The 10,805-nt window shown below is 32.1% G+C and overlaps 2 protein-coding genes across 2 annotated transcripts; both read left to right on the top strand.

Moving 5' to 3' along the window:
- The first annotated feature begins 1,939 nt into the window (after positions 1–1,939).
- Positions 1,940–6,014, top strand: LOC112751192 (uncharacterized). Its single transcript, XM_025800252.3, has 6 exons — positions 1,940–2,242; positions 2,361–2,493; positions 2,910–3,013; positions 3,692–3,833; positions 3,919–4,059; positions 4,287–6,014. Exons 1-6 carry the CDS (start codon positions 2,202–2,204, stop codon positions 5,649–5,651), a joined length of 1,926 nt encoding a protein of 641 aa, XP_025656037.1. The 5' UTR covers positions 1,940–2,201; the 3' UTR covers positions 5,652–6,014.
- Positions 6,015–7,611: 1,597 nt separating this feature from the next.
- Positions 7,612–8,811, top strand: LOC112751191 (uncharacterized). The gene has a single exon (XM_025800250.2). It carries the CDS (start codon positions 7,946–7,948, stop codon positions 8,681–8,683), a length of 738 nt encoding a protein of 245 aa, XP_025656035.1. The 5' UTR covers positions 7,612–7,945; the 3' UTR covers positions 8,684–8,811.
- Positions 8,812–10,805: the final 1,994 nt, after the last annotated feature.

The following is a 10,805-nucleotide window of genomic DNA, read 5'->3' as shown; positions in this document are numbered from 1 at the left end:
GTAGAAGATGGGGAGGAAGAAGAGGAAGAGTTTTGAATTATGCAGAACTTATCAGAATAAAAATACACCCAAAAATTCTTAAAATACACCCAAATATCTTCATGTTACACCCAAATTTGCTGCAAATACAGAAAAATATTTTCTCTAATGCTGTATTTTTTTCTTCTTCTTTTTTCCTTCTTTCTTTCTTTTTTTTAGTTAAATGAATGTAAGTTAATCCTCTTCCAAGTAATTTTACAGCATTATGTATTTTTTCTTCTTTTTTATTTGATTTTTTTGTTTTTATTCTTGTTAAGAGAGTAAAACAAGAAGAAACTTGAGAAGGTAAAATAAAAAGGAAAAAATGAATAAGAAAAAGAAGAAGATTGTGATGATGATAAAAAAAATAAGCAGTAGAAGATGAGGAGGAGGAAGATGAAGATTTTTGAATTATGCAGAACTTATCAGAATAAAAATACACAAAAAAATTCTTAAAATATACCCAAATATCTTCGTGTTACACCCAAATATTTTTGTGTTACACCCAAATTTGCTGCAAATACAGAAAAATATTTTCTCTAATGCTGCTTTTTTTTCTTCTTTTTTCCTTATTTTTTTCTTTCTTTTAGTTAAATGAATGTATGTTCATCATCTTCCAAGTAATTTTGTAATATTATGTGTTTCTTCTTCTTCTTTTTTTGATTTTTTTTGTTTTTATTCTTGTTAAGAGAGTAAAACAAGAAGAAACTTTTGAGAAGGTAAAACAAAAAGGAAAAGATGAATAAGAAAAAAAGAAGAAGAACAAGACGGTGATGATGATGAAAAAAAAAGTAGTAGAAGATAAAAAGGAGGAAGAGGAAGAGGAAGAGTTTTGAATTATGTAGAACTTATCAGAAAAAAATACACCCAAAAATTCTTAAAATACACCCAAATATCTTCGTGTTACACCCAAATATCTTCGTGCTACACCCAAATTTGCTGCAAATACAAAAAAATGTTTCCTCTAATACTATATTTTTTCTTCTGAATTGAACCACACCTCAGCCACTTAATTGGATTCAAAACAATAATCAATTTCATTCTGGTTCAATTGACAATCTGAACCTGAATTATTTATTATTTTCAACAACAAGATAACTTATGATGGAAGAGAAAGAGAAAAGAAAAGAAGAGAAGAAATTTCAATGAAAAAAGGAGGAAGAGGAGGAGGAGGAGGAAGAGGTAGTGTTGATGACGATGATAACAAGAGAAAAAAATTACGAAGAAGAAGAAGAAAAAGAAGAAGAAGAGACACGGAGAAAAATGTGAAAGCGCGTGAATATAAATGACTTGTATGGAAAAAACGCTTGTATGTAGAGAATAATTCATAAATATTTAACATGTTGTATATTTTCATAAATAAAATATTTAATTAATTTAAAAAACCCTATTATTAACCAAATTATTAACACCAAGGAAAAAAAAAATTTGTTATAATACATTTTCAAAAAACAAAATTATTAACGAAATTTAATCAAGTAGCATTGTAAAAAGGGAAGGGGGGAGGGGGGTTTATCCGGAAATTATTTTTTTTAATGGACAATATTCTGTTCTTACACAATTCTCCGATACCGTTGAAACTTGAAACCGTTAGAAACGGCAGTTAAAAGTTAAAACCTACCACATCTGATACAAAAGCTCAGCACACAGATTCCATCTATTGGTCTCACGAATCCAATATGGTGACCGTTCATCACGTTTAAAGCGCCGTAGACAGTCATAAGATCCAACGGTTCATCTGCCTCTCCTCAATCTACTTCCCTCCCTTGCAAGCACACCTAATATAAGCCTCCATCATTCTTACCAAAAACACCGCCGGTCACGTTACCATCACCGTCGCGCAAAAGCCAAAGGTCATTCCGGTAATTGACTAACCTTGAAAAAGCGTCCTTTTGCTTAGCTCTAGTAAAAGAAACAAATTGCATTTTTATTTTCATTTATTTTATTTCCTTAATAATAATATTCTGCTGTCTCTCTTTTATTTGCTTTCCCTTTCTTCTGGTTTCAGTTGTTGGTCTTCCACTACATAGAGTTCTGTGCTATTGCTGTGTGTGAAGAAAGAAAACGAAGAATAAATAAGCGTAAGAAACATGAACGTGGCTTCGTCAATGGCGAATCTCACATTCTGAGCTCCCGAGTCAGCTCGTTCACTGAGTCGCGCCACCGAATCAGATCTTTCAAAAATGTTCGACGGCCTCCTCGGTCGGGGATTCGCCGCGAAATGGTTCCGCACTTTGATTTATCTTCTTCTTTTCTTCCTTCTTCATAACTTTCACCTCATTACCGTTACGTCGATTGTGGTTTTCGTTTCTCATTTAATCTCCTTTTATTTTTTTTTTCAGCAAATCGTTGATTAAACAGACGAAGAATCGGATCGATGTGATAAGGAGGAGGAGGAAGGCGACGGAGAAGTTTCTTAAGAGAGACATCGCTGATCTGCTTGCGAATCGTTTAGAGGACAATGCTTACAACAGAGTAATTGATTTTTATTTCTTTTTTCTGTTTTTGTTTCATGAAATTTGTGGACTCGATGACGCGAGATGAGATTCTTCGCTGAACTCGATCTCTGAGTTCAATGCACAGCTTCTCAATCTTCCGTTTCGTGTTCAGAAGAACGTGTTAGTTTTGGTCTTAGCTTGATTCAACTGATAGTCAAAGGATTTTCAGATATGTTTTGTTTTTAGAATTGAAATTGACTGAGCTGAGAAAATGTTTCTGTTTCTAAAATCTAAAGCATATAGAGGATGCAAGACTCTCTGATGTGACTGTTCTTTTATAATTGAAAATGAATTTAGGAGAGCTTTTCATAAAGTTGTGCCAAATATTATCTGTATTTTTTCCCTTAACTTTTGAGCTTTAATCTTGTTCGCGATATGGTTATACAATTACAGGCTGAAGGGTTGATTGCTGAGTTGACACTGTCATCTTGTTATGATTTTATTGAGCAATCATGCGATTTTGTGTTGAAACACCTCTCAGTGCTGCAGAAACTAAGGTACGAATCTGTTTTAACTATTAATTACATGTTGATTCTCTTATTTTCCCCCAAACAGAAAGCTGTTTTTCCATGATAATTGATCAAGTCAATCTGTCAGGCTTGATATGTGTGTTGAATTGATCATTTGATAAAGCTGGAATTATAAATCTTTTAGTTGTGTAATGTGTAAAACTTTGGATTATTTCAATGGGTGATGGAGAATTGTCAAACCAGGCTCCAATCAAATATTCAAATGTGCCGAACAACGTCTCATAGAGAAATAAGTGGTCATATCTCTCAGGCCACTTCTTTTTGGAGGTTTCTGAAAGTGACAGAATCAAGGCTGTATCTTGTTCAAAATTCAAACTTCATCCAATCCTTTTTCATATGTTTCTGTCTCAATTTTGTGACTAGATTTCATTATCTAAAAATAATAATCATATAATGCTATGGTATGCATGTGAAGTAGAGAACGGTCCAACAAAATGCCAAGGAATATTCGTTAATCACCACCTACTTAACATAAATTATTTTATTAAGATGTTACATTTTTTATATCAGAATATTATATCATGTGAAATGATGATGTGAACCTTCTTTTTAGTGGGTTGATATGTACTATTATACTGTCTGAATATTTGGCGCTGAATTCGAAATGGATATTTAACGTGCTTCAACTGCTCCAATTTCTTTCAGTGGATGCCCTGAGGAATGTAGGGAGGCTATATCCACTCTGATGTTTGCCGCGGCAAGATTTTCTGATTTACCAGAGTTGCGTGATCTTCGGCAAATGTTTCAGGAGAGATACGGGGACCTAGAATGTTATGTTAATCAAGAGGTTACTTTTCACTTTCCTTTGTAATAAAGGTTTTACATATTTATGATTTTGTTTCTAAACTGACACCTAAATTGCTAATTATCAGTTTGCAGCAAATTTGAATTCGAAGATTTTTACACTGGAGATGAAGGTCCGCTTGATGCAGGATATTGCTTCAGAATTTTCAATAAAGTGGGACTCCAAAGCTTTTGAGCTGAGGATGTCAAAATCAGTTGCATTTGCTCAGGTGCTGTCTTCTTTCTTTCCCGTTTAATTACTTGACTAACTTCGTTGTCTATTTGAAAAAAAAAAAAATCCCAACACTTAAATAGTTAAATTTACTTACATTTTTTCCTTCAGTTTTATATAGTTACTTTTGTGCACATCCTTTTTATTTCCCTGGTGGGATACGGTTTTGAGAAATTTTCTAAAATTATAATTCCCTGGTGGGAAACACTATATATGCTTGTGCAGGGAAAAAATACAGTCAAGCATAATCATCCGACTGATAATAAACCATTACATGAAAATGATGCTGCCTCGAAAGGAGTCAAACATGATATTTTTTTACAGAGAAGTCCTGGCTATCCAAATGATGAGCACAGACTCCACTATGGCAAGGAAGCTGTTGTTTCGAAAAGAGATGAAAATCATCTTCGTTATAAATCCAAACAACCTGAAAATGGATTCAATCAGCCAAATAGTTGTGACGAGGTCTCTCAGAAAAGGGATGGTCGCAGTGATCCGTCACCACAAAGGGTAGATGTTACATCTAAGAAGAGTGATAGAGGATATTGGAAGGAGGGTAGTATGCTAAAACCAACTGGATCTTCATCTCAGGATAACATAGTGGAACAATTCCAAGGTGGTTCCAACCTGCATAATAGTTGGGGGAATGCCATCCCTTTAAGAGAAAGCAAGGACACTGCCACTTCTAGGAAGTCTCCTGGTCGTGCTGGATTTCCTTCAAGTAACAATGCGAATGAGCCATTTGCTCATGGTGGCGTACATGAGAGACAAGCCCAAAGGGATGAAACTCCTAGGGTAAAGTCCTACTACAATAATGCCATCCCACCCCCTTATGTCAAGCATAACTCTAAACGCACCATACGTGAAAACAACTTGGTATCTTCTGGCATCCCTGCATATCCTTCAGCACCGGAGAATCCCAATGCTGGGTCCTCATCTGAGAGGACCCAGTTGGGTTCGGATAATTCTGAACAAGATCAGCAGGCCAATGGACATTCAAGACCAAATAAACAGATTCATGAAAATGAGCTATCTGTTCGTGAAGATGCTGCGGAAGCCCCTGCATTAAAACACAAATCTGTGAGGAGGAAGCACTCAAAATCACGATCTAATAACGACGACGGCAGTAATGAAGATGCTGAAGTTGGTAGAAAATCAAGGAGCAGGAGACGAGATGAATCAAAGCGTGGCTTGCAAATCTTGTTTGATGATGAGCGGCATAAGACTGATGAAGATGAGAGGATAATAGATAGGTTGCTGATCCATTATAGCAAAAAGCCATCCATCCCTTTGCCTGAAAAATCAAGAAGAAAGTCTAAAACTCGCCATGGACATCAAATTGATAACTCTTCTGTGAAAAATGGAACCTTAGGAGGACCTGATGAGACACCAGGGATTGCGACTCATCCACCGAGATCAGCATCCCTTCCTCATGAAGAATCAGGAGCTATGGAAGTTAACAAAGTCAAACTATTCAATCGTGCTGCTACGTTTCAGGCAGATGGATCAAAAGAAGCTCGGCATGTGCATCCCAAGTTACCTGACTATGATGATTTAGCTGCTAGGATGGCAGCCTTGAGAGGATCATAACGCATAAAATTATAATGAATAAGTTCCTTCTTTATTAGCATATTGTTGGTGATTGCAGTGATTATGATCATGGTGCTGTGGTATCATCTGAAGTGTCGGTATTGATAAAGATTTCCCAGGTGGGATTATAATTGCAGATTGTTGACTATTCCGTTAATCCATTTCTGTACCTGGTAACCAGCCATGGCCTTATACCCGTGTTGGTTGACAACAGTTGCTCTGCATCGTCTCTACTAATGGAGGTAGCATAGGTGGTTTATACGCAACATTTTGACCTTTCATGATTGTGAAAATTTGTAATAGAAATGGATCGTATTCCTATCTTCTGCGAGTTGAGGATATGAGAAAAGTGCGTTACGTGTATTTCATGAGAGTAACTGGTCATTGCCTACTAAGATCTCAAAACTTCTTGAACATTGCTGAAGTTGTGTCACAATTGTGGCAGTCTTTTATGCGAACTTTTTTCTTTTATTTGGTTAAAAGATAAAAAGGGGAGAGAGGGCGAGGCTGGGAGCGGAGGAAGAAGAATGAAGGATCTGGCAGCCTATTCCTTTATTTTACTTTTTGGACGAGGGCAACCTTTTCCTTTTCTGCTTTGAGAAATTACGGATGTTTTGAAGGTAAAGATTGGACCGGCCCACTATTATGAAATTTCAAACAAAAAATGGTTGTAATCAATTTATAAATAAATTTCAAACCACCATCTGTTATTAAGTTTTTGAACGATCAATTACCTTAAAAATTAAAAAATTAGTTTAAAATTCTTTTGGTTTTTATAATTTTATCAATTTTTTAATTAAATTTTTTAACTTTTTTTTAATTGTGTTCTTATACTGTTTTTAATATTATAATTAAGTCTTTTTTTATGTCAAAAATATTAAAATTAACAGAATATTTTTTTTAAATATATGCGGTTAAAAATCTAATTAGTTTTTTAATTATGAATATCTTTAATTTGTAAAAATATATTTAATTAATTTTAATATTTTTTATATTAAAAAAGATTTAAATACAAAATTAAAAGCAGTCTAAAAATTTAATTAAAAAATATAAAATTTAATTAAAAATTTGATAAAACTATAAAAACTAACAGAATAATTAAATAAAAAATCTAAAATTTTACATGTAATAAAATTTTTTTAAGATTTTTTTGTGCCATTAGCTTTGGTGCTAAAATTACTAAACTTATTTTTTATGATAAATTTTAAATATTAAAAAAATATTTATTTTTAAATTTTTTAATTTAAATATTAATTTTTATTTTTTTAATAAATTAGATAATTATATATAGACACTATAACATCTACCTTCTTCTAAATATTTAGCATGAAGTTAAAGGCTAATTTTTTTTAAATATTAATTAAATATATGTATAATACATTATTATTGAAAGATTAGGTATTTTTCTTTGATATGGCATTATTTTTTTTAATTGATATTATTCAAATTAAATGGTTAAAAAAATAAACTATAAATTAAAAGATTCAATTTGTACTTTTAAATTTTTTTATTTTTGAAAATAAAAATCAAACAGTTCGAGTTTAATATTAAAATTTTTTTAATTTTTATAAATATAAATCGAAAGGTCCGATTCGTTTGTTTAAAAAATAAAACAATACAAAAAAATTAGAAACACCAAATTTATATAATCTCACCATTTTGTGATAGACATTTCTTTATCACACACTAAAAATAATAAGCGGGCAAATTGTGATTTTTTTAAATAAAATAAAAAATTTTACTATTTTCTCAAACGCGATTTTTAGGCTTTAATTAAAATTTTTTTTTGTTAAATATAACTTAATTTTTTAAGATAATAATAATTGTCACTATTAAATATGGTGTGTTTTTTTAATTTATAATTAAAAAAAATTCTTAAAAAAGTCATGCTTATTATTTATTTATGTATTTTTATATACTGCTTTGTAAATTTATATACTCTTTATGATATGAGTTGTTCTGACGGTCGTTGTAGTCAAAAGTCAGAACTTTTAAGTTTTAACTCCTGCTGCTACTACTACTAGGGTCAGAACTCAAACAGAAAAAGCCTTTACCCTTCCCTAGGAGTTGTTTTCAAGATTCCATGCCCTTAACTTACTTCATTCCAATTTCCATCCCTTGTCAAAAGGTAAAAAGGACATTTCCCGCCAAAAAGGAGTCCTTCCCCTCTCTCCCTCTTTATTACCGTGCCTTTGCCCCTCACACCACCAACAATAAAGCCAAGCTCCTCAAATTAAGGCCATACCATATCATACTCCATAGACCATCATAGTGTTCCAAAGATCATAATTATTATGAAGGCCACATCAAAGATGATCATGGGAGCAACCTTGGTAACGGTTCTAAGCCTTGCCATTGTTCTCGCCCTCATCCTTGTCCTCCTTGCTGAACTCTACTGCTCCCTCTTGCTCCGCCGCCGCCACCCGAGGACCAACACCACCACCACCACCACCACCACACCCGCCGCTTCTTATCCAACCTTGAAGAATAACAACAACAATGTTTATGCACAAGGCGTATTCCAGCCTCCTAGAAGCTTCCTTTTTCCTTCCCTTGTTTGCATGGCAGAAGAACCAAATCCAAATGCAAATGAAAGTACCCCTCATAGCATCGGACTTGTCTCTGTTCCTTCCCCACTTGCTTCCTTCATTAACAGAGCTCCACCTACTCCAAAGAAACTTCAACAAGAAGTAGAACAACACCCTCCTCCTCCTCCTCATCATCACGAGTGCAGTAATGTTAATGGGGACCCAGAGCAGCACCTTATGTACATATCCAACCCCATTTACGAGAACCAAGAAGAAAAAGAAGAGGGCAAAGTGATGATGACAACGCCGTTTGAAACACCAGAAACTTCCCCTTCTCAATTAGATGATTATGATGATGATGATGTCGATTTGAGTCCAATGAAGAAGCTCCCTGAAGAGGCTTCTTCGCTTAGGGTTACCTTCTCGGCAAGTGACCAGTCACATAGCAACAATAATTGTCTCTCCTCCTCTTCTGCTTCCCCTTCTACTTCTCCTTCATGGTGATTCTCCCCTTTTTGTTTCTACCTACTTCTATGAATTCTAGGTTTACTTTTTGGATTTGTTTTGGCATATACACTTGTACCAACATGACAAATCATATTCGGATAATTTTTTTAATATTTTTTAATTTATTTTATGGCTTAAGAATTTTTTTTTATTTTCTCTCACTTATTATTAATAATTTTTAATATGTAATATTTTTATATAAATATATTTAACATTAGTCTATCGATTTTGTTCTTAAATGTTATGGTAATAAAGAAATTGAAGAGAAAATCTAAGAGTGATGAAATTTATCTTGCTACTAAGGCCGCTTCTTTTGATAAAATAACTTAAATAATAAATGGCTCTGTTAAAAGTAACTTATAAATAAGTTATTTTGTGTTTGGATTTTTAACTCTAAAAGTGCTTATTTTATAGAAATGTAATGAAAAGTAGAAGTACTATGAGAGAAGTCATTTTTTTTAATTTCTCTATAAGTTCCAAAATAGCTTTTTAAAAAGTTGTAATTTGATTTTGAAAATTGCACCAGACATTAATACTACTACTTTTCATAAGTCAAAAGTTAAAAAAAGCTACTTCTAGAGTTTTTCAAACGGACCCTAATTATTAGTAACCTTTTCCATTGATTCTATATTCATTATTATTGGTTATAATAAACAAACTAGTGTGACAAATTTCAATACACTCTAATAAATGATGAATGTTGATAATTTAATCTAAATTTCACACACACACTTCTTATTTATATTTAAGCACATTCAAAATAAAATTTAGTTTTGTCTATTTTATTATTTGAAGTACATAGTGACTTATTTTAAAGATGCAACTGTAATATAATAATTATTATTAATATTATTATTTGGAGTTAGATTATTATTTATCAATTAATTTTATTAAGTAACTAATAGAAATCTAATCAGTAACAAATCAATAAATATTTTTAAATTAAACTTTATATTGATTATTATTAATTATATTTATTTAAAGTTAGCCGATTAAAAATTATTTATCTATTAATTTTTCTTTATCAATTTTATTTGTTTTGTGTGGTAGATCTATAGTAGCCGTATATTTTTCCAAGGTTAAAAATAGAAGCTGCAGAGACAAAGCAATTAGCCAAGAGTTTTTACCTTTTTTACTTTTCAGGCGTGATCATAGCTCTTCTAACCATGTCATTCAGACACATATGGCAACTTTCAATTGGCTACCCTTTCTGTAATTTTCTAATTTTAATGTACATTAGTGGAATGCATAGTACTTGTCTTAAATTTTGCTTCGTTTTAAAAGGAAGATGTTGCATGCTTGACAAGTTGACATTTCCTCGTAGCACTAGAAGACAAACCCTAGGTTCTTAATTATCAGTTTATCACTGGGAGATTGTGCACGTGAAATTTGAAGGACAAGAGAAGAGATACGATTTAATTTGATGTATGAGTTTTTATTAAATAACCAAATTAGTAAAGTTAAAAATTTAGATAGAATTATTTAAACCTAAAGAATCGTTAAATAATTTAATAAATTTAATTAAATTATTATTTAATAAATTTTAATTATTATTTTTATATTAATATAATTGTATATAAATTTTTACCATTAGTAATATTTGAATTATATATATATATATATTTTTTTTTTTAATTTTTGCATTTTTGGCAACCCAATATAAGAAATTTAGAATCAAACGAAGATGTCTATATATAAGTCTCAGATTTTGAGGGGGGCCATTCCGATGCATGATGCAATGAAGGGTAAAATACAAACAGATAATCAATAATGAAGGACTCTCTTCTCTTAATTGGTGTGGAGTCCCTTGGTAGATTTCGATAAGGACAATTATGGTGCTGGCACTTCTTTGGGCAACAAGGCATGAACCTTTTCATTTACCATTCACTCTACTGTGTATACTGTATACACAACTATACATACATGTGTTATGTTCCTCATTATTCAGGTAGTTTTGTATGCCATAGATAATTAGATATACAAAGATATCCCATTTCGGTCCCATTTCACAAATAAATGATGTGGTTTTCTAATAATGATGTATCTAAATATTTTTTAGTTAATATCAAATTTCAATATGAAGTCTAATTTATACGAAATATAAAAATAATTAAATATA

Source organism: Arachis hypogaea, chromosome 15, assembly GCF_003086295.3.
Source record: "Arachis hypogaea cultivar Tifrunner chromosome 15, arahy.Tifrunner.gnm2.J5K5, whole genome shotgun sequence".
In the NCBI taxonomy this organism is placed as follows: domain Eukaryota; kingdom Viridiplantae; phylum Streptophyta; class Magnoliopsida; order Fabales; family Fabaceae; genus Arachis; species Arachis hypogaea.
Note: the sequence above shows the minus strand (reverse complement) of the source record. Positions and strands in the feature narration are given on the sequence as shown.

Coding starts and splice junctions, on each gene's coding strand:
- LOC112751192 (XM_025800252.3), top strand. CDS start 2,202: ATGTTCGACGGCCTCCTCGGTCGGGGATTCGCCGCGAAATG. Junction 2,494..2,909: donor AGGACAATGCTTACAACAGA/GTAATTGATTTT, acceptor ATACAATTACAG/GCTGAAGGGTTGATTGCTGA. Junction 4,060..4,286: donor AATCAGTTGCATTTGCTCAG/GTGCTGTCTTCT, acceptor ATGCTTGTGCAG/GGAAAAAATACAGTCAAGCA.
- LOC112751191 (XM_025800250.2), top strand. CDS start 7,946: ATGAAGGCCACATCAAAGATGATCATGGGAGCAACCTTGGTAACGGTT.